General features: G+C 37.0%; 6 protein-coding genes across 8 annotated transcripts in view; 4 read left to right on the forward strand and 2 right to left on the reverse strand.

Moving 5' to 3' along the window:
* On the forward strand, window positions 2,247–3,815 carry LOC104773397. Its single transcript, XM_010498004.1, has 5 exons — window positions 2,247–2,376; window positions 2,607–2,791; window positions 2,916–2,967; window positions 3,132–3,224; window positions 3,459–3,815. Exons 1-5 carry the CDS (start codon window positions 2,298–2,300, stop codon window positions 3,728–3,730), a joined length of 681 nt encoding a protein of 226 aa, XP_010496306.1. The 5' UTR covers window positions 2,247–2,297; the 3' UTR covers window positions 3,731–3,815.
* Window positions 5,612–9,349, forward strand: LOC104773408 (probable splicing factor 3A subunit 1). The gene is made up of 3 exons (XM_010498015.1): window positions 5,612–5,702; window positions 5,911–7,969; window positions 8,058–9,349. Exons 2-3 carry the CDS (start codon window positions 5,915–5,917, stop codon window positions 8,316–8,318), a joined length of 2,316 nt encoding a protein of 771 aa, XP_010496317.1. The 5' UTR covers window positions 5,612–5,702; window positions 5,911–5,914; the 3' UTR covers window positions 8,319–9,349.
* Window positions 9,757–12,885, forward strand: LOC104773418 (probable splicing factor 3A subunit 1). The gene is made up of 3 exons (XM_010498025.1): window positions 9,757–9,906; window positions 10,159–12,267; window positions 12,356–12,885. Exons 2-3 carry the CDS (start codon window positions 10,162–10,164, stop codon window positions 12,611–12,613), a joined length of 2,364 nt encoding a protein of 787 aa, XP_010496327.1. The 5' UTR covers window positions 9,757–9,906; window positions 10,159–10,161; the 3' UTR covers window positions 12,614–12,885.
* Window positions 16,896–17,876, reverse strand: LOC104773423. Its single transcript, XM_010498037.2, has 2 exons — window positions 17,537–17,876; window positions 16,896–17,354 (listed from the first exon to the last, which is right to left on the reverse strand). Exons 1-2 carry the CDS (start codon window positions 17,781–17,783, stop codon window positions 17,059–17,061), a joined length of 543 nt encoding a protein of 180 aa, XP_010496339.1. The 5' UTR covers window positions 17,784–17,876; the 3' UTR covers window positions 16,896–17,058.
* Window positions 18,133–22,895, reverse strand: LOC104773433 (sodium/hydrogen exchanger 8). Of its 3 annotated transcripts, XM_010498059.2 has the most exons (20): window positions 22,650–22,895; window positions 22,385–22,435; window positions 22,186–22,277; window positions 22,018–22,095; window positions 21,787–21,944; window positions 21,594–21,695; window positions 21,398–21,515; window positions 21,266–21,318; window positions 21,123–21,188; window positions 20,982–21,026; window positions 20,769–20,821; window positions 20,517–20,575; window positions 20,391–20,427; window positions 20,203–20,267; window positions 20,008–20,115; window positions 19,493–19,721; window positions 19,100–19,402; window positions 18,804–18,901; window positions 18,559–18,690; window positions 18,133–18,473 (listed from the first exon to the last, which is right to left on the reverse strand). In XM_010498059.2, exons 1-20 carry the CDS (start codon window positions 22,867–22,869, stop codon window positions 18,354–18,356), a joined length of 2,187 nt encoding a protein of 728 aa, XP_010496361.1. In that variant the 5' UTR covers window positions 22,870–22,895; the 3' UTR covers window positions 18,133–18,353. The 3 variants fall into 3 exon arrangements, with proteins under 3 accessions (XP_010496361.1, XP_010496350.1, XP_019098997.1); XM_010498048.2 differs by having other exon boundaries at window positions 20,203–20,247; window positions 20,391–20,575; XM_019243452.1 differs by lacking the exons at window positions 18,133–18,473; window positions 18,559–18,690; window positions 18,804–18,901 and having other exon boundaries at window positions 19,248–19,402; window positions 19,555–19,721; window positions 20,203–20,247; window positions 20,391–20,575.
* LOC104773451 (transmembrane 9 superfamily member 2) overlaps window positions 26,417–26,938 on the forward strand; it is a 3,224-nt gene continuing 2,702 nt past the window's right edge. Inside the window, exon 1 of the mRNA XM_010498065.2 lies at window positions 26,417–26,641. Within this exon, the coding sequence (XP_010496367.1) occupies window positions 26,490–26,641 (152 nt within the window). The 5' untranslated portion in view covers window positions 26,417–26,489. The remainder of the gene's footprint in view (window positions 26,642–26,938) is intronic.

Genomic DNA, 26,938 nt, shown 5'->3' on the forward strand with positions numbered 1-26,938 from the left:
AATTGTCAAGAAAACCATGTAAGTTGCGAATTTGCAATCATCAAATTTGACCAGTGTATATTGTAGTAATTTGTAGAAGGCCTCGCTCAGTATGTGTGTACAAGTGTTGGACCATTCAAACCCGAATTTTAAAGAAGAAGACCCCACAAATGATACGGCTGCAATCTTTCTAATTTTTCCATTTGGGTCCCGCCGGCATGCATACATTCGTCCCCACTGAAAATTCGTATGCCGGCTACATGCATTGCAATCGAGAGAAAAAGCCATTCTATATATATCTTTTGTCCCATTAATAAGTCGTATAGAAAAATAGGGTAAACTACAAATGCCAAGTAATTTTCTCTTTTTGTTTGACCAAAAAAAAGAAGTGATCATATTGGATTACAAGTTTAATCTAGATAAACTGAAAACATTTCCAATAAACTATAGTTTCTCAATTTATCATCAAATGTTAGTCGACTTAGTCATTTTTGTGGCACAAGTCGACTTAGTAACTATGATTGCGTTGCGTTGTCCTATATTCTCATCAATAGAAATACATGGTACACAAATGACAAATAATATAACAAAAATTGAAACGAAAGGTAGGTAATGATGGAGTAAACGTGATAGGATATGACATGACCCCACGAAGGGGAAGAATTGAAAGTTATATAAATCTAAGGGATAAAGTACCTAATAATAGAATAACAGGTTGTTCCCCAAATCAGAAAGCAAAAATTTGCTTTGAAGAATATATACATTAGGGAGATAAAGCTGCAAAATTTGAATTTTTCTTCACTTTGAACTGTTTTTTTTCGTTAACATGCATGACTTTGATAAACCAGCTTACCTTCGTAGTTCGTACATCTCCTTCGATGTGTTTATTACATGTTTCTTTACAATGTAAACATTTGACATCAATACAAAATGAATTCTGTGTAGAAAGTTTTGGTTTTGTAAGCAGAATATATATGGTTGAATGTAGGATTACTGCAACGAAGTTTCACATTTCAGTATTTCACTTATGTTAATTATTGGTACAATACTAAATTATTAATATAGAAAATAAAAAATATTTATCGCTTTTGATCGACTTTTTTTTTTTTTGCTTACTGATCCTTATAATTGTTAAACAACTTAAACCCGTTTTGTTTTAACCATGTTTCAAGTGTGTACGTATATTTCGTCTATGTAGTCTGTACACTATTAATTTGGTTAGTTGTGTAAAGTCTTATACATTCACTAGCTATTAGACTAGCTAACTCAAAGTGGAAATTAGGAAATTTATTATAATTGGCGATAAGCAGCTTACTCGTTAGAAACCCATCACATATATGATTATTGATGATTTTATCATTCATGTAGCACATGTACAAACCACAAATAAATATCGTCATTTGTTGTACCAACACATATAACACTACTCTGTCTACTCAATCAGGTGATATAGCGTGCATCCACCATTTTCTCTCTCTTCCATGGGTAACATGCATGATCAGCATTAGAACATAGACATCATGATGATATTTTCATCGCCTTTAGCCATTATTCAGTCCCCCCATTTACCTAACCCCACTCAGAATTCAAAACTTTGTTTACATTTGTTCCATTTCTGTTTTACACTTTGGTCAATATCAATTTATTTTCCATAGACATATAGTTTGTCTTTTGTACACCACCTTCTCATTTATATATTATTGACAAAGCTTGTAACGTGGTACCCGAATAATTCTAAGAAAAGTATTCACAGTCTACGTAAATACTTCTGCACTCAACTATCTTTCTATAGTAAATATGGACATTTTCTTAGACATGTAATAAAACTATTAACATTATTCCATAGCTCCAACTGTGCATATCAAATTAATTTTCAAAACCGAATGGGAGATTCGTTTGCTTAACATATGTTCTTGTAATGGTGGAGTAACAAAATCGATATTTAAAATTTTGAATTCTTGTAAGAAATGCGGTTAAAAAATGGACATATGATCACCATCTCACAAATAACCCATGAATATTTATATTACTTTGTATGAAATAAATCCTGATGGACACACACTATCCACCCATTATGATCTCTTTATCTTTTCTTTACAGTTGACTGTATTGAGTACTAAGTTTTCTCCTTCCAAATTTCTTCACTTCTTTAGTTATTTTTCTCTTTTCTCTTTTTTCATTTTCATGCTTTATTTGGATGATTTAAATTTATTTTAACTTTTTACTCACAACCCACCAAGATAAATAGGTAGCCACATGGTCTCCCCTTAATTCAACACATTCAGAGTCAAATCCACAAATCATTACAAAAAAAAAAAATGAGTGAGCTTTCCTACTCTCTCCCCTCTTGGGATCTCCATAACCTTGGATCACTCTTCAACCAAAACTTCAATCTGGGTATAGAAAACCACATATATATTACTGATCTCTTATGTATAAATATGTTAATATTTGTTGGTAATTTTCGTGCAATCAAAACTATATATGAATTCTTTTTAGTTTTTTATTCTTTTGTTGGAAAGATCATGAATGTATTTGTGCTTAGTAATTCAAGAAATTTTCATTAAAAATATACCCACACAAGTATTAATGGAAGGAATTTGGTCATGCAATGTACTTGTATATAGATGCATGGGGGCTCATTGATGAATCGCCGGAGCATATATTATGTTCGCCGGAGATGGATATCGGGGACGTTTCCACCGGATACCTTGAAGACGCACTAGTCGAGTTAAGTGGGAGAAGCAAACGGAGACGTCTCTCGTTCAACGGCGCCGAGTACAAACCAAATAACGATTTAGACCATTCTCAGGTTTTTATATATAATTACAACTCTGTTTTTTTTTCTCATTATAGTCATTTACATAATCATTCGCTATTTCTTTTTGTTTTTAGTATGAAACTGAGTTGGTTAATCGTGGTATACAATAATGCAGAATAATTGGGGCCTGTCTGAGAATTATAGTTGCACGAGTAGTCAGTTTGCAGGTAGACCTACTTCTTTATTATTATCACCCATATTTGTTATTGTACATAAATATTATTTATTATTAAATGAACATAATAGTAATAACTGAATATATATTTTTAATAAATTGAATAATCCTGATGAATAAATTCTCATTTAACAATTTTTTCTTATAATTGAACAGTTGAATCTCCAAATTTTTCGATCAATAAATGTTCAGGAGAAAAATCGTCAGATTTTTCAAAGAACTCTTTCGAACCATCCTCGACCACGTCAAGTAAGCATTCTGTATTTTCTTCCAAAGTAGTGAATGGGATATTTTTCGTTTGCGTTTAAGAATATTTGACATCAAAGTTTTTGTTTCTAATCACATGCATGTGAAGTATATCTTAGCAAGTATAACCCTAGTTTCCTTTTGGTTGATAGTGGGAAAAAGAACTAGTTGTATCATATTTACTTTCTTAACACTCGGGTCCATATAAACACTTACTTACACACTTGTGCATTACAGAGAAGAACGACAATGACGAGAAGAAGAGTGTGGTGTATCCATTTGGAGTGGTGAAACCAGGTGGTCGAGAAGAAGACGTAACCCTAAATGACATTAACAAGAGGATTCTAATGCCATCTGCTCGGCCGGTTCGACATCCGGTTGGAGACTATGCGTGCCGTCCATGTGTATCTGCAGATGGACCGGGTCTATCAGGCAAAGCCGTAGTTGCTTTCACGAAGATACAAACACTAGGGAGGGGCACAATTACTATCATAAGAACTAAGGGGTGATATATATGTAATGTTGGTAATTAGGCGGGTCGTTATAATCTGTACTATCGAGATGTTGAAAAAAGATTAACCATTGGTTGACATATATATATATATATATTGTTGTATATAGTGAGAAAGATTTATATATGTAATGTATATATATATATATATATATATATATTAATATATGTGTGTTTTTTCTTTCTAATTCTTCCTTAGAAAAGTATTTAGAAACATTTGCATAAAGAATCATGGTTATCTTAATTAGAAACTTACTAAACCGAAAAAAAACTTAAGAAAACAAAGAAAAACAAATTCTCTTTGTTTTTCCTTTTGAATTATTATGTTTTTTTTTTCTTTCTTTTTATTTGCATGTTCGTGCTTTTTGTTCTTTACCTCTTTTCCCCTTAGCAAACTCTTTTGTTCTTTAATAAAAAAATATTCAGTAGACACCAAATAAATAAACGAAGCGTGAAGAAGAATTATAAATAAAGAAATTAAAGTAAAAGGAAAGAAATTTGTAGAAAAGCAAGTACACACCAAAAGAGAGTATTTACTACCTTATCATGAAATTTACGAAGATGGTTATATGATGATGTTACGCAACAAATCATTGTACTTTCTTACCTATTTGTTCAAAATCTTGATGATTATTGGTTATTAATACCAAACACAGTAAGTACAACAAGGAACGAAAAGAAATAACAAATCAACAAAAATGTATCTAGTTCTTTGTAAATTTCGTAATGGGTAATATGGGAGTGACCGACTGATGGATGAATATAAATTATAGAAACATTATTTTTTATGAATTCATAGTGAACAATCTAAACTAGAGTTTATTTTTAAAATTCGATATGATTTTTCACTTGAACCAAAACTATCAGAGTCATTCATACCAAACAGAATTACATAGTAAATTGATCAAATCTAAATAATTTTTTTTTTTTGAATTAAAAGATTAAACTGAAAAGAAAAGAAAAAAAGAATAAACTGGTATGTTTAGTTTATTGTTTTTAAAAATAAAATATCAATATGCCCTCAGTCAGATGCATGGCGTCATGTTTATGTAATGTTACGTTTGTCGGCATTGTCTGGAAGGGAAGGAAAAATACCAAGCACTCGCTCGTACTCGCTGGTCAGTACTTAGTCGTAATGCTCTTATAACTGTTTAGCATGTGGGAATTTTTTTAAACACATTTCAGGTGGTTACTGACGTGGATTGTTTAACAAATTGTTAATGCTCTCTCTTTTTTGTTTTTTTTTTTTTCTCTATATTTCTTTAAGTTAAATGGAGTATAAGCACTAATTAATTTACCTGTCTTTACCATTATATTTTTCCAAAAGGGACAAAGACCATGGATGCTTTAAACCTTGGTGGGTTGGGTCCATGTCGGTAGACCATGGTTAAATTAAACAATAATATTTTGAATCTTAAGAACAGAGAATTTTGGAATTTGTTAATATTCAGTGATCTTTAAATTAAATATATGAATTACTATATCAAACATATAAAATTAAATAAATGTGTATCTTTAACTTAAATATATTTCCAAATTTTCTGAAACCTAATTTGAAAACAAAATGTCTATTAAAATTTAATTTAAGATAATATACTGAATTAATAAGCCAAAGATTCTAACCTATAAACTTACATAATTTTCTTATTGTATTTACAGATGAATAAATATACAATCCTTAAAAGTAATTTGCCTTTAACAAAAAAAAAAAGAAAGAAAAAAGAGAGAAAAAGCCTTTCATGATAATTATAGTAGATATTTTATATTCATGCAGTAATAATGAAGCCTTTCATGATTAAGTCGGTCTAACAATTAACTATGGACCACAATTGTAAGCCCAAGTGAAAAAGCCCATTACATAAACCTATATAAACCTGAATCGTCTTTTACCTCCGTCCTTCGCTTATTCTTCTTCTTCTCCACGCCGAAGTGATTTATTTTGCGGTGGTGCTCTTCCTTACCGGCAAAAGGTACACGATATGCTTTTCTCTTTTAATCCGTATCCTAAGCGTAGTAGTCCTTCACATCGCTGATTACTCTATTTTCCCCTATCGCTATTCATGTTTTTTTACGAATTTTTTTTTTTCCGCTTAATCAATCAATTTTAGAAGATTTGATTAGTTTCCAGTTTCATCAGAATCTGATACCTAATGTTTTCAATTTTTTTGCTGGTTGCAGGAAGATGACGAAGATACTTCCACTAGAGGCTCCTCCTGTTGACGGTAATCTAGGTCCACTTCCTCCGTCGCAACTAACGGAGGAAGAGAAAGAGACGATGCAAGCAGAGGCAGAGCAAAACAATTCAAATCGAGCTCCCGCGTCTGTTTCTACACACACGAAAACTATCGGGATCATTCATCCACCTCCAGACATAAAACCAATCGTCGAGAAAACGGCTCAGTTTGTTGCCAGATACGGGCTGGTGTTTGAAAACAAGGTTAAAGCCGAGAAGGCGGATAAAACTCATTTCAACTTTCTGAAAAGCGATGACCCTTATCATGACTTTTACCGGCACAAGATCACCGAGTACTCTGCTCTGAAACAAGACGGAGCTCAGTTTACTGATTTTGATGATACTACTAAAGATCCTGAACTTGATGCTGTTGTAGCAGATGATGAGTCTGTATCATGTGATGCAAAACCTGACCTGCAGGCTCGATTTAGGGTTCCTTCTAGTAAGCCTTTAGAAGCTCCTGAGCCTCAGAAGTATACAGTTAGACTTCCTGAAGGGATCACGGGTGAGGAGCTTGATATTATTAAGCTCACTGCTCAGTTCGTGGCACGGAACGGGAAGTCGTTTTTAACGGGATTGACTAGTAGAGAGGGCAACAATCTTCAGTTTCAGTTTATGAAGCCAACACATAGCATGTTCACTTTTTTCACTTCTCTGGTTGATGCGTATTCTGAAGTATTATTAAGGCCTCCTAAAGATTTGAAAGAAAAGATGATAAAGAGTGTTGCTAGTTTGACTACTGTTCTTGAGCGTTGCTTGAATCGTCTTGAATGGGATCGTTCTCAGGAGCAACAAAGTAAGAAAGAAGAAGAAGAGAAAGAGAAGGAGAGAGTTCAGATGGCTATGATCGATTGGCATGATTTTGCTGTTGTTGAGTTGATAGATTTTGCTGACGAGGAAGATGAAGATTTGCCACCGTCTATGACACTTGACGAGGTTATAAGGAGGAGCAAAGTATCAGCGATGGAAAAAGATGAAGTTGTTGAGTCTGGAAAGGAGGTAGAAATGGAAATGGATGAAGATGAAGTTCAGTTTGTTGCAGAAGGAATGAGAGCAGCGAACCTGGAAGAGAATGGTTGCTCTGTGCAGATTGAAAATGTACACGGTGAAGAAGCACCTATGAGGATTGTTAAGAACTGGAAGAGGCCAGAAGATAGGATGATTACAGAGAGAGATCCAACTAAAGTTGTTATATCACCAATTACTGGAGAGATGATTCCCATTAACGAGATGTCTGAGCACATGCGGATTTCTCTTATTGATCCTAAGTTCAAAGAGCAGAAGGATCGGATGTTTGCTAAGATTCGTGAGACCACTCTTGCACAAGATGATGAGATTGCTAAAAACATTGTCGGGTTGGCCCGCCTGCGTCCTGATATCTTTGGGACAACTGAAGAAGAAGTCTCGAATGCTGTCAAAGCAGAGATTGAGCAGAAGAAAGATGAGCAACCAAAACAAGTAATATGGGATGGTCACACAGGAAGTATCGGTCGCACAGCTAACCAAGCCTTGACTCAGAACGCTAATGGAGAGGAGCAAGGTGATGGTGTTTATGTATATACTAATAACTTCCCTGGTCCAGCTGCTCTTCCTCCTCCGCCTAATCTTGCCTTGAACCTCCCTCGTCCTCCTCCTACTTTTCAGTACCCTGGTCCACCGAGGCCACTTGTTGTTCCAATGATGCAGCCAATGCAGCCAATGCATCAGCAACACCAGTTCTCGATGCCCGGGCCACTTGGACAACCTTCGATGATGATGAACCAACCACCACAAATGCAGTCTGTTATGCATGTGCCCCCTCCACCGGGATCTCAGTTTCCTCGTATGGAAATTCCTAGACCTTATGGTCAGCTCCCATCGCATTCAATGGGGGTGATGCAGCGACCACCTCTGCCTGGGTTGCTTGCTCCCCCACCACCTCTTCTTGAGGAGCCTGAGCCAAAGAGACAAAAGTTTGACGAGTCATCCCTTGTTCCAGAAGACCAGTTTCTTGCTCAGCATCCGGTAATATGTTTTTTTCAGACTCTTACAGTAATTTTATAATCCATTTCTTTTTCCTCTGAGTTATCTGACCTGTTTTATATGTTTTCAGGGTTCGGCTACTATCAGGGTTTCTGTGCCAAAAAGGGATGATGAGTCCAAAGTCATTGAGATCTCAGTGCAGTCGTTATCCGAAAACGTGGGGAGTTTGAAGGTGAAAATAGCTGGGGAGATAGATATTCCTGCAAACAAACAGAAGTTAAGTGGAAAAGCTGGGTTCTTAAAAGACAACATGTCGCTTGCACATTACAATGTCGGAGCAGGAGAAATCCTAACATTGTCTGCGAGGGATCGTGGTGGGAGAAAGAGATAGAGACCGTTTGGTTGATACAGGGAAATGCTTTTTAATCTCTTAATTCTTGTTCTTTAATAGATGTTTTCTATTGGTTGCCAAAAGTATATGTACTGCTCTCTCGTACTCGTCATATCTCTACTATTACTGGCTTAAGTTTCTTTTGGATTTGCAGCTAGTTTTGAGGCAACAGTTTGCTCTATAATCTTTAAAGAACATATTTGATACTTTGCTTTGTGTGGTCTTCATGTTGTTAAGCTTTTTTTAATTAAATTTTACTTTTTCTCTTCTGTAGGTACCAAATGAGGATGCTGCTTTGCTTGTGTTGTGTCCCACAGGCCACAGGCTGATCATTGTCGCAGGGTAACACACACAATCAGAATACTTAAGATGTTAGTTGAAAGTTGAAACATGGGGAACCTTCTCTAGGATTTAAACATAGGTTCTCTTCTGTTTATTGAAAATGATCTGTTCTGTGTTACGCTGATACCGTGACCTCGAGAGACCCGAACTCTTGTGTCGGCTAAGTTTGTTTACAAACAGGAGTTGAGAGTACAATATGAGCCATGTCCATAATGCTAATAAAAAAATCAACTTTGTAAGATGCTCAGATCAAGTTTTTGATATGGTTCCTCTAAAAGTATACAGTTAGACTTCTTGAAGGGATCCTGAGAGTGCTTGATGTTATCAAGGTCACAGTCCAGTACTAGAGGCAGTGGCGCTTAATGGGTGATCGTTCTTCAAGGGATTGGTCACGACTAGAGAGATTAACAATCGTCGGTTATACTTTACTCATAGAGTGTTAACTTTTTTCACTGATTTGGTTGATGCCGTTATATGGAACTATTATATTAACCCCTCTCCAATATCTTGCAGCTGAATTAGAACAGATCTGAGGAATCATGCTTATGCTTTGTGAATTCTTGCTCATTGGTCTTAACACACCATCATTCAGATGCAAAAGTCTTGTAGATTGCTCATTACTCATAACACCATCATTATGATTGTAGACTTGATTGTCTTGTTATATATATATAAAAAAATTACTTACAGTTCTCTGTTTAGCAAACCACTTTGTCATGAAAATTTAGATGATTATATTAAGTATCGCAACAAATCATCTATTTTCTTAGACTTATTTCTGGGACTTTCTTCCAAAGTGGAAGAAAAGCAAATGAGTTTGCGTTTGAATCAACTAATAATGCTGTTCTGATGTATTTCGAAAGCACTCCAACTCTAGAGACTAGAGTGCAACTTTGTAACTTTGTAGAGACCAGAGACAGCCAAAAAAAAAAACAATAGGAAAGCAAAACAGTACCACAAAATCGGATTCAAAGCTTCCAAACTTGTACCATTTTATACGCCCGTCTGTCTAAACAATCATCGAGCGAATTATTTCAAGCCCATTAAAGGCCCATTAGCCACAACTGAAAACAGAGCTTCGTTCATAAATCCTAGGGCTCGGTTTGATTCCCCTTCTACTGTTTGGTTTCTATCGATATTTCATCAAATCGTCTTGTAAAGCCTTCACATCTCGAGCTGGTTCGTGTTCCGTTTCTTCCCGACGTCACGGCGGTTCTCGCGGCGAGGCTGTTCCTTACCAGCTGAGGTACGGTGTTTCTTTTCCTCCTCTTAAACCCTAAGCTGCACTTCTTCGCGTCGCCGATTACTTTTGTCCCTATCGATCTCTTTCTCTCGCATCTGAGTTTCCCAGGATATATATATATACCTTCTCCAATTGAAATGAAATACTCAATTGTTTTTTTGCGATTTTTAGTTACTCTTTTATCAACCTACTTCAGTAGATTTGGTAGTTTAGGTCGAAACAGTTATCCTGAACTTTGATAAATTTTGGTTGCAGAAAATGTTCAGTTCGATGGAGATACTGCCACTGGAGGCTCCTCCTGCAGATGGGAACTTAGGTACACTTCCTCCTTCGCAATTAACAGATCAGGAAGTCGAAGAGAGGGAGTTGTTGCAAGCAGAGCAAAACAACTTAAATCAAGCTCCGGCGGCTGTTGCGACTCACACTAGAACTATTGGAATCATTCATCCACCTCCTGATATCAGAACTATTGTTGAGAAAACGGCTCAGTTTGTTTCCAAAAACGGGTTGGAGTTTGAAAAGAGGATTATAGCTAGTAATGAAGGTAATGCCAAGTTCAACTTTTTGAAGAGCGCAGATCCTTATCATGCGTATTACCAGCACAAGCTCACTGAATACCGTGCTCAGAATAAAGACGGAGCTCAGGGTACTGATGATTCAGATGGTACAGATCATTCCCAGCTTGATGCTGCAGCTGCTACTGCTGCTGATGAGTCTGAAGCAGGTGATGCGCAACTCGACCTTCAGGCTCAATTTAGGATTCCTCCTAAGCCTCTTGAACCTCCAGAGCCTGAGAAGTATACAGTTAGACTTCCTGAAGGGATCACAGGTGAGGAGCTTGATATTATTAAGCTCACTGCCCAGTTCGTGGCACGGAACGGGAAGTCGTTTTTAACGGGATTGACGAATAGAGAGGGAAACAATCTTCAGTTTCAGTTTATGAAGCCAACACATAGCATGTTCACTTTTTTTACTTCTCTGGTTGATGCGTATTCTGAAGTATTAATGCCTCCCAAAGATTTGAAAGAAAAGCTGAGAAAGAGTGCTGCTGATTTGACTACCGTTCTTGAGCGTTGTTTGCATCGTCTTGAATGGGATCGTTCCCAGGAGCAGCAGAGGAAGAAAGAAGAGGATGAGAAAGAGCTGGAGCGAGTGCAGATGGCTATGATTGATTGGCATGATTTTGTCGTTGTTGAGTCTATAGATTTTGCGGATGAGGAAGATGAAGAGTTGCCACCGCCTATGACACTTAACGAGGTTATAAGGAGGAGCAAAGTTTCAGCGATGGAAGAAGATGAAATTGTTGAGCCTGGAAAGGAGGTTGAAATGGAAATGGACGAAGAAGAAGTTAAGCTTGTTGCAGAGGGAATGAGAGCAGCAAACCTAGAAGAGATTGTTAAGATTGAAAATCTACACGATGAAGAAGCACCTATGAGAATTGTTAAGAACTGGAAGAGGCCAGAAGACAGGATCCCGACAGAGAGAGATCCAACTAAAGTTGTTATATCACCAATTACTGGCGAGCTGATTCCCATTAACGAGATGTCTGAGCACATGCGCATATCTCTTATTGATCCTAAGTTCAAAGAGCAGAAGGATCGGATGTTTGCTAAGATTCGTGAGACTACTCTTGCTCAAGATGATGAGATTGCTAAAAACATTGTCGGGTTGGCCCGCCTGCGTCCTGATATCTTTGGAACAACCGAAGAAGAAGTCTCAAATGCTGTCAAAGCAGAGATTGAGAAGAAGAAAGATGAGCAGCCGAAGCAAGTAATATGGGATGGTCACACAGGAAGTATCGGTCGCACAGCTAACCAAGCCTTGACTCAGAACGCTAATGGAGAGGAGCAAGGTGATGGTGTTTATGGAGATCCCAATAGCTTCCCTGGTCCAGCTGCTCTTCCTCCTCCTCGACCAGGTTTCCCAACAGTCCGGCCATTGCCACCACCTCCTAATCTCGCCTTGAACCTTCCTCGTCCTCCTCCTACTGGTCAGTACCCTGGTCCGCCGAGGCCACTTGGTGTTCCAATGATGCAGCCAATGCATCAGCAACACCAGCTCTCGATGCCCGGGCCACCTGGACACCCTTCGATGATGATGAACCGACCACCACAAATGCAGTCTGGTATGCCTGTGCCCCCTCCACCGGGATCTCAGTTTCCGCATATGCAAGTTCCTAGACCTTATGGTCAGCTTCCACCGCATCCAATGGGGATGATGCAACCACCACCTATGTCTGGGATGCCTCCTCCCCCACCACCCGCAGAGGCACCACCACCTCTTCCTGAGGAGCCTGAGCCAAAGAGACAAAAGTTCGATGAGTCAGCCCTTGTGCCAGAAGACCAGTTTCTTGCTCAGCATCCGGTAATGTGTTTTTTTCAGAATCTTTGAGTAATTTTCGTATCCTTTTTCCCCCCATGAGTTGTATCTTACCTGTTTTATACATTTTCAGGGTTTGGCTACAATCAGGGTTTCTGTGCCAAACGATGATGGGTCCAAAGTCATTGAGATCACAGTGCAGTCATTATCAGAAAACGTGGGAAGCCTGAAGGAGAAAATAGCAGGGGAGATACAAACTCCCGCAAATAAACAGAAGTTAAGTGGAAAAGCTGGGTTCTTGAAGGATAACATGTCGCTTGCACATTACAATGTCGGAGCAGGAGAAATCCTGACATTGTCTATGAGGGAACGTGGTGGGAGAAAGAGATAGAGACAGCTGGTCGACGCAGGGAAATGCTTTTAATCTCTTAATTCTTCTTTAGATGTTTAAATTTGGTGGCCAAAACTATATGTACTGTTCTTAGTTTACACATCTTCTCTCTTGGCTCATCATATCTCTAATGTCTATGGGTTCCAGACGAAGAAGAAAGATCATTACTGACTTACGCTTGTTTTGGTTTGCAGCTAGTTCTGAGGCAACGTTTTGGCTCTGTAATCTTTAAGAAAAAAAAGAAAAAAACTTATGTGATACTTCTTGCTTTACTTTGTCGTTGTGTGTTCTTACTTTGTGGTAAACCTTTTTTAGTGCAGTTTGGTATCTCTTCTCTGTAGGTAAGATACGAGGATGCTGCCTTGCTTATAGTTTTTTCAGGGGATGATCATTGTCAAAGGTACGCAATTACCATTGTTAAGATGTTAATTGAAACATTGAGAACCTTTTTAGGCTTTTAAACATAGGTTTTCTTCTAATATAAATACAGTGGGTTTGGTATCCAAAAACGCTTCACATCTCTGCGACTTCTGTGGGCCTTGGAGTCTTTACCGATCAATCAATGTATGTGTACGTCTTAAAGTCACATTTTCTGATTCTGTGTATTATAGCATTTGTCAAAATGAAGCTAGTAACAAAGATTGATTCACCGAAAAAAAAAAAAAAAAACAAAGACTGCTTACTCATTTATTCATTAGTTTGACAACGAAGTTTTTGTCAAAATAAAAAGCTCCAGTAAATAAGTTGTGTTTTTTTAGCTGTTACAACATCTACATATTAGGAAATAAAAATTATCATAGTTTAGCCTTCATTATAAGCCCGAGATGAAGTTAATATCTTAAACCGGAAAGTCGAATTCCATTTTTAACTGGGACTGAAGTATATCTTCCAAAGTAAAAAGATGGCGCTTTTCATAAACTGCGTTTGAAACAATAAAACTTCCGGACAGCGATATTGTTCATTCTTATTACAACAAACATAAGCTCTGAGAATCAAGATATTGCTTTAGCTCATTTCCTGAAAATGTGTTATCTTTGTTGCTTAACAAGTCTACATAATAGATGAGAAAATTAGAAGAAGAAACGGAAAAACAGAGAAAGCAAGTCACAATAATAAAGTTGCTTATACATGAACTATATATTACAACAATATTAAAATGCCCTCTGGCCCTCTGGGTCTAGGGTGACTGAAATCATCATATGACCTTATGGTCAGTCTTTGACTTATTTAAAGAAAAACAAGAGAATTGGGTTCTAATTTCATTCTAACTGGGGTTGGTTTAGCTCTAGATGTCCCTTTAAGGCTTGATGGTTTCAAGAGAAGGTGTGACATAAGAAGATGAGGAAGATGATCGGAGACATGATGGTGTGTTTGTACGAGAAGAGAAACAAAGACAAGAAAAAAAGACAACTCTCATAACTCTTCTGAGAACTTGTCCTCTCTTTGGGACTAGACAAGCTTCTCTTTCACCCATCTCGCTCTATCTCTCTCTCTCTATTTCCGGTTTACTTTTGGTTTGTTTTTGGTTTAGTATGTAGAGATGATGATGTGTCTTGCAAGCTGGAACTGCCGACGTGAGTCTATATAGTGATTAGTGAAGGAAGAGTTGGAGAGACAAAAGACCGCGTGAAGATCCTCAAGACGCGTTGGCTCGTTCACTTTTTTTTTTTTCTTCTTCTTATTGCAAATTCATTTATAATTTGAATTATACTTAGGATCTATATATACATATAAGTTGCATATCATATAGGTTTAGTTTAAAGTGGTAACTGTTCAGAGTTTGAAGTAGTCGTAGACTTTTCTTTCTTTGGTTCCAAGTTAACGCGTTTTTGGCTTAGTGAGCGACCGGTTTTGGTTTTTTCGTTTATGAATTTAAACAATAAATTTTTTTATTCTTTGGATACTTTTCTCCCCTTCATATGTAAGTATTTTACTCTATACAGTGTATGATTGATTAAGAACTATACAGTCTTTGGGTAACCCATGATTCCCTGACTGAAGAAAAAATGAGATACTTTGTGCTTTTTTATAAGCGTTAATATTTAAATATATGCCTTATAAATGATTTTTTTATGGCAGCATATATGGATTGTGAACTTGAAACAAAGAGTGGATTTGTGAACAAAAAAGAATTGTACATTGATTTTTTAACCACTATTCAGGACGCATTTGGTAAGAGAAAAAAGAAGAGTAATTCGGGTATCTGACCAAGGGCCGGGGCACACGGGTCCTGGTACTATCCAGGTGGGTGCGAAGAAAGAACATTAACGAGTTCCTGACTTGCCCTGACACCTGAGTCTACTACAACTGCTCGAGTTGCTTCTGACAAGAAAACCTAGAAAGTCCTATTCATAAATGTGTCTCGCAAGGGGATCTAGGCTCAACTATGGCTTCAAAAGGGAGAGGGATCACGGGGGGTAACCCATTTTCCAAGCTGTTTGAAAACCAAAATTCACATCCAAGTGGAAAAAGATAACATGGGGTCAAAAATTTAGGAAAACAAGGGAAAAACTAGTAGGTTGGGGACTTGGGCAAGGATGCTTTTAATATACCTCATGTTCATGTTCCGGAGAAGAGAGGTGCGTGATGAAATTTCCAAAGCCTTGGCCAAGCTGATCATGGCGAATAATACTACAAATTACTAATTTTGTCATTCTCTACGCAAAAGGACATATTTTCATTAAAACAAAAATCGAGTTTTCATGAGATGGACCAAACCGACGTCTAGAAACATGACTATCATCACTACTAAATGGGCAACTCGAGAAAGCCAAACCTTTTCAGTTTGTGTCAATTAAAATCTAATTTAAATCAAAATAAAAATAAACAGAGATAGAGTCGCCATAAGTAAAAACGCACATTAAGCTGAGTGCTGTAACGACTGATGAGATCGTCGGCATATTGTTCGGGTGTGAACTGTCTGCTAGAAGAGTAAAACGTAGGCATGAAGTAGTTGTTGAGATAATCGTTGCTTCCTAAACCAACAGAGTAAATACATCTCTTGAGGTGATCAGCTGCACGTGTCTCGTCTCCTAGTAAACAGTAATAGTAAATAAATTTTAATCAGAAAAAGAGATAATGGTTTCTCAATGGTTCTCATATGAGAAACTTTGAAAAACCCATGAGAGCCTATTAGATTTTGACACATATCACCATTAAAGTAGATGAATTTTATTATAATAAATTAAATCTACAAAATTTTAAAGTCTTAATGAAATAGTTTATTTGTTGTTATTTTTTACTTTTTTTTAGTCTTAAAATAAAATTAGCTATCTAACAAGTTCCATTATACATAATTTTAAATTATATTTTATATTATTTTAAATTAATATTTTTTTATAGAATAAAAATAAAATTAAATATATTTAATAAGTAATTTCATATGTCTAAATTTTTATATATATAATTATTGATTAAATGCAAAAAAGAACAAAATAAGTATTCAAATAAAATTAAATTAAAAATAATAATATTATATTGATGAGAGTCATGAGACACAGTGGCGGACTCAGGAAATAAATTTAGAGAGGTCAATTACAGTACAAAAAAAAATTGTGTCATATTGGTGGTTTGAACCCTGGTTTGGGGAGGTCAACACTACAAAAATTCACCTTCTGTGATACAGAAATTTTGTGGAATTCCATGTAAAAACAACTATTTAATTAGTTTATCCAGTTAGGCGACCTACCTTACGTAGGTCCGCGGTTGATGAGACATACAAATATTAAAAAGTGTTTCCCAAAATTTTCTACACTAAAAAAATTAGAATTTTTTTGAGAAATACCCCTTGTGTCTTCTCTCCTTGAAGGGATTATATTGTTAACCCTCCAAAAGGGATTAGTAACAAATGCAACCAGTACACGAACTTAATTGTCTAATTAAACCTAATCCAATCACATATAAGATTGGGCAAAAGAGGCGCCAAAATTTTGGGAATCTAAACGTTACAAAAGATACGACTAGAAACATGAATGACTCGAAACGTTATCGAATTTATAGATCGAAAAGATTTTACTTGTACGATATCATTGTAGTAGGTATAATTTAAAAGATAGGAAAATATGTGTATGCGATTACTAGTACTTACTTACACCCGTGCCGGGCAATTATTTACTGTTAGTCTGTTAGTCTGTTACTATGATTTACTGTGCCACTTTTATCACCGGTAGACAAGACACATCGCTGTCAAATTATTTGATCATTTGAAACATATTGCTATATCTGATCTCCACAAGTTAAAACAAACGAGACTTGAAAAATAATCACAAGTTATATAAGTTAGTTAACCCAACATTTGAGTAGAACAAAGCATTTTAACACCATAAGAAAGGCCTTAGAGAAGAACAACAGCAAGGGCCATGTACTCACTCTGCTTCTTGTGCTTTCTCGCTACTAAGCCTACAATTTTTTTAGTATTCATAAAAGATTAGAAATCTCTAAAGTTTTCAGATTATTAAAAACAGGCCTTTGGTTGCTTCTTCACTCTCACCATGGTACGTAGTAGCATTCAACAAACACACACCAGCCAGATCCAGAAGAGAGTGTTTCCAGAGAGACTCAGCAGCTTCGGGAGTAGACTCAAATGGAAACGGGAAAATACCGTAGTAACCATTCTTCCCGCAACAAAGAGAAGAGAAGTTGGGAGGAACGTAGGCTGGTGGACTTGATATGACCATCAAGTTAGAGGGAGTTGGACCCTCTCCCAAACAGTCGAGGAAAAGATCAACCATGTCTCTGGGACCTATTAATTCAGAAACCACTTAATTAGGACTCCTTCTCTCTCTCTCTCTAATTAACCATCATCCTATTACTACTACTCTAACCAATTACTACTTAGGTATATCTCCTATTACTACCCTAGCAATTACTATACTCTCTAGCAAGCAAATGAATAATTTTAGGGATGATCGAGAGGATACTAACCATGGACGTCGTTAAGAAGAGAGATTCCAGTGGTGGTGGCCACTTCTAGGATGTCACGGCGGACCTTTGATAGTTCGCCAACGGCGGTGATCGTGATAGGACCAGAGTAGCCTAAATTCCTCAAATACCGTTTAATACACGGACCCACCCGACGGGGATCATATCCATCGGGAACCGGACACCTCTTTATGTCCCAATACACACATACTGGGGCCGCAGCTGCCTCCTCCGTTGGTGGCTTCATCATTCAAAGACTTTGGATTATTAAACCCTAGAGAGAGAGAGACGGCCGTCTGATTGTTTCGATCACAAATACAACAACTTATCGGATACTTTGTGGGCAAATAATAATTCTGTACGTAAGAAACGTGAGAGTGTGAGACATGGAGCGATAAATTTTACTTATTTTTTTTCTTGTCGGCTCGAAAATTCTACCCTAGAGAGTTCTATAATATTTCGTTTAGGGTTGATAAATGGGCTTCGCTTTGATTATGGGCCTACAGAATAGATATGTATACAAATGAAAGTAATATATGTTCACAAATCTTTGCTATTTTGTTTCAGACATTAAAATAAAATTTTCATACGAAATTAACTTATACCTATTGATTGAATGTTATTACCCCTTAAAATAATTTATCTACATGCAAGTAAAAAAGTATACAAACGACGAGTTCATGAACTCGATCCTGAAACTACAACACATGTAAAAGTGTTATCAAAAAAGAACATTAACGAGTTCCTGACTGAAACCTGAAACTACTCCTTAATTTGCTTCTGACAAGAAAACCTAGGAAGTCTTATTCATGAATGTGTCTCACACATGGTAACTCCTGAAGCTTGAGCGATCTTTCAATAACGGATTGCTGGCCATAAAATCTTCTATATTTGGAAGTTTTAGTAAAGGAGGATTTCTCACGAGCTTCTTCAAGTCAGACTGAAGAGTGAAAGAGAAAGAGAGAGGGATAAGCTAGCATGTGGCAAAAACATTTTTTAAGGAGAAAGTAGGCTAGAGTTAGTACCTGAACAACATCATGAAGATGAGAAACTTCTTTTCCCTCTAACAGCCCAACCTTCTCGAGGTTCTTGATATATCCATTTAGATGATTCAGCACATAATGTGTTACTTGTCTTGTTTTCAAAACACTCAAAACCTGACCAAATTTTATGGGCTATTACTATCAGCCACTTTGTCTTGTTTTTAAAAGACAAGTTAATCCATGATAAAAAAATTTATGCGTTTCAGAAAAAGTATATGGTCTCAAACCTGAGGAAATGAATCACGGACATCTTCCAAGAACTGCTTTGCTTCTACTCCTTCCACCTCACTTTCACTTATTACAGTGGAAGCAACGTCACTGTTACCTATGTAAATTAAATAATATAGCTAAGAGACAGATGAATTTGGGAGTTTAGTTAACGCTACATGGGGCACCCATAAAGAAGAAAGCACAATTTCAGGTAAATGAAAGACCAATTGTTTTCATTTCACGGGCACATCAGATAAATAGTCTTAACGGATATAATAAACATAGAGATATAACGGAACAGAGTGATGCATACCTAGAAAGTCATGCAATTGCTGTCGCGCAATCCTGTGAGCACGGAGAAACGCAGAGGAAATGTAACAAGCAGATTCTAATCTTTCAACAATTAAATGCGTGACCAACTTGCGGGGGATAATTCTTGATTGAAGAAACTTGTAATAATTTGGGAAATGAACACGCGGCTCTAAACCCCTCCAGTCGCATAAAGAATTGGTAGAAACAAGGTCAAGTGCCTCATCTACTGATTGCATCAAAACATTGGCAGTGCTACGTGTTATTCTCCCATCATCAAGCATCTCCCAGTAAGCTGCCTGGACACCTGATACAGGCAAGAGTCTCGAATCAATAGCCAATTTTGGAGAAACAACAATTTGACAACCAGAAGATTTTCATACACATGGTTAAATACCATTTAAAAAGCGTATACGCATGTCCATTATATTCGTAGGGTCAAGGTTTCCAGCTTCATACCCCTTGTGAGGATTAGCTTGTCCCCCTTCTAAATCTTTCAAGCTTGTAACATGTCTTGTAACTGTAGGCCAGTTAGCAGATCCAAGCTCCTCGTCATCTCCTAGATTTTCAAAAGCTTTTAAGGCGGTGTTCACCATTTCACACTTTGTGTACTCCAATATTCGTTTCTGCCAAAAGAGCGAAGATGATCATTATATTTCTGTAGCAGTAGTTTCAACATTGGGCGGGCATGTAAATTTCAAGGATCAGTGACGGATTCCGAATCAGGTTGAATCCAATCTTAAACTACCTACTAACAGTTGGTAAAACACACAAACCTAAGCTAATGTACCCACACCGGCAGAAGGATGCAGTCACTTGTGCATGTATGAGCACAAACACAGATGATCAGAGATTTCATTATCTACCAAAGTAATATATCAGCCCAAGAGAATATAGCATTAACATCCTGACCTTACTGGCCGTTAAAGTGTCCATGCGAAGAAAGTGCAAGAGTAATTGGGTAGTGGATCCATTCACAACCAAAGTTAGGAAAACAATCCCACCTGTGAAGAACAGAAACTGCAAAACAGCTTAACACATCAAGATAACAATAAGAGCGTCCAGAAAGAAACTCAATAGTAGTTCATCCTGTGTTTCAAAACTCACCCTTGTTCCCGTCTCCGAACTAAGATATAAATTTCCACTTGATTGCTGAATCATATGGCCAAGAGCTAGAGTATGTCAGCAATAACGAAATGAGAACAAATATATAAAAGATTTGAAAACAGATAACCATATAATTCGTAGATATGTTTCTCTTGCATGAATAAATCGACCATTTCTTCAGAACTCACTTTTACAGATAGAGCGAGTGATAGTGACACAGCACCCCTTAGTCCAGACCACGTGAGTATGATGGATTCCTTCCAGTTCAATCCATATCCAAAACGGCATAGCAATGGGTACAGAACTCCAACCACAACACAGCGGGAGAGTTGGACATACAAATATAAGAGGAAAAGAAAGCCCCACGAGATTCCTGAGAAAAAAATTATGAGTTAGGAATGTTCCTTAACCCCAATACATATGCAAAAAGAGAGCTAATGCAGGAATGATTTTAGGAATTAATGATATACAGATACTTTTCATGTAGTTATCTCCATATTCATAATAATCATGACGGAGATAATAGAATAAAAACAAAAATCCAAACATAAAATGTGAAGGGTCACCTTGGTAAGATATTCTCCGACCGCTAAGAACGCCTTCAGCGATAATAACTCCACTGCAATTCAAAAGAGAAACACATGCAATGTAATTGTATCAATCAACTTAAACATAGACTGCAATACAGTTCTGCTGGATAATGGATAAAAGAGAAGTAGCTGTATATTCTTTGTAAAACATTAACTTTCCGTTTTTGAATCTAGCCAGACACTTCGTACCTGAGTATAAAAACTAATGTATTTGCAATATAAGCGGCCATTTCCCTGAAAAAGTTAAAAGGAAAGTCATATGGTTATAAAACATACATGAAAATATTTTTCTTCCTTATAGTGAAAACGGATTTCTGAGTAGTGAATTACCAGAAGTGATGCAAACTCTGGTGACTCTCACCCTTAACTGCTGTCCTTGCAAATGCAGCGAAAAACCTATTACAATCATTTTATGAAAAACGGATTTTAAGCACGATAACAATAGAAAGAAGGGAAAATTCACCACGACTTACATCCCCAAAACCATCACAGTCAAAATTCCAGAGACCCCCGCCCACTCTTGAGCCTGTACATGGTAGAAAAATCTCATGTTTTCTAGAGATTTAGGAGGTTTCAAGCATTGGAGGTTAAGGTGAGGAGCATACAGTGTAGTACGCGAAATAGCTCACTGAAAGTGTTACAGTGATCTGAACCACCGTATCATTGAATACGAATTTAAGCCAAATAACTGACGCAATGCCAAAAGCTAAACCAATGCCTACACTAAAACCAGAACAACATAACATGAGAGAATAGAGACACCAACACAGAATACCACTAACAAAAAGAAAAAGTCCATACGCTCCGAGTGAGTTCTGGACAAGAAATTTGATAATGGAACCCCAGTCAGAGTTCTGCCCCATCACCATCTTGAAGAATAACTGAAAGACAACAACTGACACCCTGAATTTTTCAAAAAAAAAAAAAAATAGCTTGAGCATAAATGACATAAGATCATATTGATGCAAAACATAAGAGTTTGATATATGATTACCCATCATTCATCAGAGACTCCCCGTCAATTAAAGTGGTCATCTTCTTACTAGCACCAAGCTCCTTAAGCAAAGCAACAACAGCCACGGGGTCGGTAGCTCCTAAAAGTCCTCCAAGCAACAATGATGTTTTCCAGTCCCAGTTATATGGAAAAGTAAGCTACAAAATCATATAACTCGTAAATTAATGGAACGTCATTTATCATCCAAAACTGTTTGAAGCTAATAAATACCTTTATAAGAGCTCCAAGGCAAAAGGTAGAGATCAGAACTCCAGGGCCAGCAAGCAGAACCATTTGCCCCATACACCTCTACCAATGATGTAAACTCAATCAAAAATAGCCGGAACCAAAACAGACAAAGAAGTAGCTTCAATCCACAAACTCCAGGAAAATAAAAACCTTGATCTGGTGCACATCCATGGAGAATGAGCTCTCGAAAAGAAGAGCAGGGAGAAAAACAGCCAAAAGTAGGTCAGGGTTTATATCATACCCTGTAAAAAAATTAAATTGCCGCTGTAAAATATTCTGAAATGCCATAAACAGCTCGTAATCTAACAGTATAGAGCCAAAAAAAAGGAAGAAGATAAGAGTAGCTTACAAATACGAATTCCATTGCCAATCTTCCCAAGGTTATGCTTAGTTCCATATTCTGCAGAAACAAAATCCAAAGTTAACTACTTTATTAGTCTTTTCTTCTTAAAGATTGAAACTGAGCTATACTGATAAGTGATAATAGAAAATAGAAACAAGAAAATGGAATTGAAAACACTTGTCAATTCAAATTCCACGTATGAGGAGGAAACTAGATTGCTCATATGTTATTGGAGGGAAAAAAAAACAAGAAGAAGCAATAGGAATGAAACCTAGGGATCCGAGAACGATGCCGATAACGAGGAGCACAACGGTGTAGGGAACTCTAGTGCCATTAAACAGTTGTCTACACGCGGTTCCGAGAACAAGCGAAGTTCCCGCGAAAATAACGGCATCCACAGGATTAGAGTCGCTCTCGTCTGAGAACAAAGACGATGATATTGCTTTCTCCGGTGACCTGTACGGCGACGCCGCGCCGATTATACTCGCCATCTCCCGTTTACTTTTATTTTTTTTTTCTTTTGTGATGGACAAAAAATAATTTTATTAGTTTACAAAAACAATAAATGTAATTGAGACCGAACCGAATTTGGTTCATGTTTCTTAATACCGGTTTTGCATGGTTTGTATGTTTAACTGAGATTGATTCTCTCTACTAGCTAGTGTGGATTGGATTGGTTTGACAGGATTTATTAGATAGAGAATCCAATAAGTCCTGTCAAATCCTATGTTATTTCTTATAATTTCACATTTTATATAATGTAACAGTAAGTTGGGTTGGGTTTAGGGAACGCTGTTTCTTATCTGACTTAACTAGGTTTATAATAACCCGAATCAAATATGTCAAATGAGAGAACATATACATTTGTTTACCAAAACCAAAATAATCAAACAAAACTGACCAGAGTTCCATCCCATGGATAACTTGCTTGTTCACAGTTTCTGTTTTCAACCACGAATTGGTGAGCTAGTGGTTCTAGCTTGGTTGGAAGAGTCGCTCTGTTGGTGCAGGCCAGAGATCGATTCTCTCCAAGCGCAGAATTGCTAGCTTTATTCCTTTGACTATATGGGTATGGGCTCATTGCTTATGAATCATTTGAAAGCCTCGGGGGACCTTACCCATAGGATACCCTTTCCCCAGGGATTAATATCGGACTCCTCTATAGATCCGAAAATTTACCTTGAGTTATTAAAAAAAAAAAAAACTTGTATAGTAATTAAGTAGATTATATACATTGTAATTTTCCGTCGTTCTTATAAGATAAGAAAGCCCTTTAAATGTACATGCCATAAACGATGCACGTTGACATTACCCAAAAAAAAAAAACGATGCACGTTGTATATCTATATATAAATGATTAATGATTAGATCATGTAGTGAGATCATGCAAAGCAATTACGTTACGATAACGCACGTACCATATATCAAACAAAAAAAAAACATGAATTTGAAAAATCTAGAATACTATACAGTCAAATTTTCGACCCAAGAAATGAACACACTAGAGATAAAATAGGTTTGGCAGAAACAATTAAGTAGTAGCCCGCCTACGTATCTTACGCAGTCAACTCGGGCATTAGTAACGCCTGATTTGTTTGGTGAGTGTTCACTTTCATATTTGCTTCACAAGAATGTGAAACTTTATTTATTATATCCCTTAAAATTAATTAATCTTTCTCTTCTCTCTTTCCTTTATAAAAATGTCACAATTGTTATATATAAACATTGTCCCTGGTTTCACAAAGTCACATGAGTATATTTTTTAAAAAAAAATCTATATCCTCATACAGTTTAAAATACACTTAATAAAATAGACACAACACACAAGATAAAACTAGATATTTTATTTTTTAAAATAAAAATTAGTACGAATTTTCTTTAGTTTTAAGGGTGAATTAGCTCACTGATCAAAACAAAAAAACTATAGAAAAAAATAACATATTATTTGAAAAAATTAGAAAGTTAGGATCAAGAGCAGAGAAAATTACCAATTTAGTGTTGGTTGATGGTGGTAATGGTGGCTGGCCGGCGAAGGTAGCCGGCGGAGATATCCGGTGGGGATGGCTGGTGGGGATGGCCACCGGAAAAAGTCGCCGGAAAAGTTTGCCAAAATTGGTTGCCGGAGTTTGTCGTCGGAGACGGTCGCCGGAGTTTGTCGTCGGAGAAAGTCGCCGGAGTTGATCGTCGGAGAAAGTCGCCGAAGATGGTGGTCGGAGAAGGTCGCCGCAGAAATTCGCCAGAGGTGGCGGTAGCCAGAGGTCGGAGGTGGCGGTGACCGGTGACTGGAGGTGGTGGCTGGAAGAAATCTAAACCTAGAGGCTACATTGAGAATCTTAGTGGAGATAATGGTAAAGAGGTGGTGGTGATGGTGATGGTAGGGTGTAAAGGTGGTGGTTATAGGTGATGGTAAAAGGGTAGATAGGGGTGGTGGTGGAAGGGTAAGATTGTATATATTGTAGTTTATATACACTATATCATAGTTATATGGTTAGAGTAGTTATGGATTTAATTTTAGTTTTTTTCTTAGTTAGTTTTGCCAATTTCCCTAGTTTCAATGTATTTTTCTTAGGAAATACAAGAAAAAACTAAGAATAAAAAATAAAAATTGGTGTAGCAGCTGACTGGACTAGGGTTTAAATTTAATTGAAGAAGACTGGTGTGTATGGGGAAAACGAGCTATTTCCCCCCCGAGAACTATCATATGTAGCTAGATAGAGCCCAAACTTTAACCACAATGTAGATATCCCCGAGAACAAAGTTTGATTCTTATTTCTCCCCGAAACCAAAGTTCTATACTTATATCTCCCTAAATCTGAGTTGCATTTGTTTTGATTGTAGACCCAAGACTAAACCAAATATACCCGAAGTTAAACCAATTAAAAACCCGATTCTTTACCCAATTCCGATCCGCTAGTTAATAAACCTAGAAATCCCCAATTTTCAAACATAAGAACCCTAAAATTGATTTGGCATAAGAAATTTACCGCAACGATGCCTCCACCATAAGCTTTAAAAATTGTATTGAATATAATTGACTTTCTCAAGAAAAATAAGAACAAATCATGTTTGCTCTTTTACAAAAATAAAATTTTCAGCAAAAGAAAAAGTTATTAATTTGCAAAAGGTTACAAAATTTCCTTCGCAAAAGGCTACAATAATCTAATGAAGAAGAGAAGATCGAGTTTGAAAAACAGAGGGAGAGCTAATCACTTTGTACCACACACAATTTGATTCATTGCTTCTCCTCCTCTGATCAAATATTTAAAGCGACCAAAGATTTCATTCCCATTGGTTTTGTTGAAAGCTAGTGAAAACCTCGATTATCAATCACCTTTCCACCACCATCTCCGACGGTTATGACTTCCCCAGCGCCGATGAGAGCACCAATTCCCTCTTCAGCCATAATCACTGCACCGCCACTTTCATCCCACTAATCAAATCCCAAATCCTAAATCTTGTTGTCATCTAATCCATCGTTACCCAAAATCACTGCACATGCGCAAGCTTAGCCTTCCAATTCTCTTCTTATATTAATTGCATCGGCTCGACGGAGGACGAATATTCTTAGTTCCCACCGGGATGAAGTTTAGGAAGACGAAGAGCCAATTCAGTTCCATAGTTATTTCGATTTGCGGTGCCATTAGAGTCGTTTGCTCCCATGGTTATATTTAGGGTTTCTTATTAATGGGAATTTGGGGAAGACAAGAGTTTGGTCGGGTCAAAACGAAAAATTCGGGTCAAATATAAGGTTTAGGTTGGTCAAATTGGTTTTAGGTTTTTTAATTGACGGTTAAGTAAGCAATAAACCAGTAGAAACCAAAGATTGTGGGTAATTAGATTTTGAACTTTTAATTCGGGGAGAGATAAGTGCAGAACTTTGGTTTCGGGGAGAAATAAGAATCAAACTTTATTTTTGGATATCTACATTGTGGTTAAAATTCGGGCTCTATCTAGCTAGATATGATAATTCTCAGAGGGAAATAGCTCGTTTTCCGGTGTGTATGTATATAAATATTAACGTTATTTCCTCCATTTTTTCTTTCCTTTCTTTCTCCCATACATAATATTAAAAAAAAAAACTCAGATCTCACGATTTGAGCAGCAAAACGCAATGAGGACACCGACGACACTGCTCCTTCTTGTCGGAGCCATTCTCTTCCTCGGCGCCGGTTATGTCAGATCCGACGCCTCTAACCACCGTTACAAGGATGGAGACACCGTTCCTCTCTACGCCAACAAGGTCGGCCCATTTCACAACCCAAGGTACTTTTTTTTTTTTTTTTTTTTAGATCTGCTCTTCAGATCTGACTGAGACTGTATCGAATTCGTAGACTTGAGGATTTTGAGATATTGATCAATGATCTAACGAATCTGTTGTTTTTGAAATGAGTAACGAGACCTTGAAACTTTTGAGTACACTACTAAAAACAGAATGCGTAATGTCAAATCCATGGAGTGAGTGAGAGAAGAAACTAACTACATTTGGATCTATCTTTATATTTGATTACTTTTTATGACTCATTTTGGTTTTTTTTGTTCAATGATCATTGCAGTGAGACG

The sequence above is a fragment of the Camelina sativa genome, chromosome 3, assembly GCF_000633955.1.
Source record: "Camelina sativa cultivar DH55 chromosome 3, Cs, whole genome shotgun sequence".
In the NCBI taxonomy this organism is placed as follows: Eukaryota; Viridiplantae; Streptophyta; class Magnoliopsida; order Brassicales; family Brassicaceae; genus Camelina; species Camelina sativa.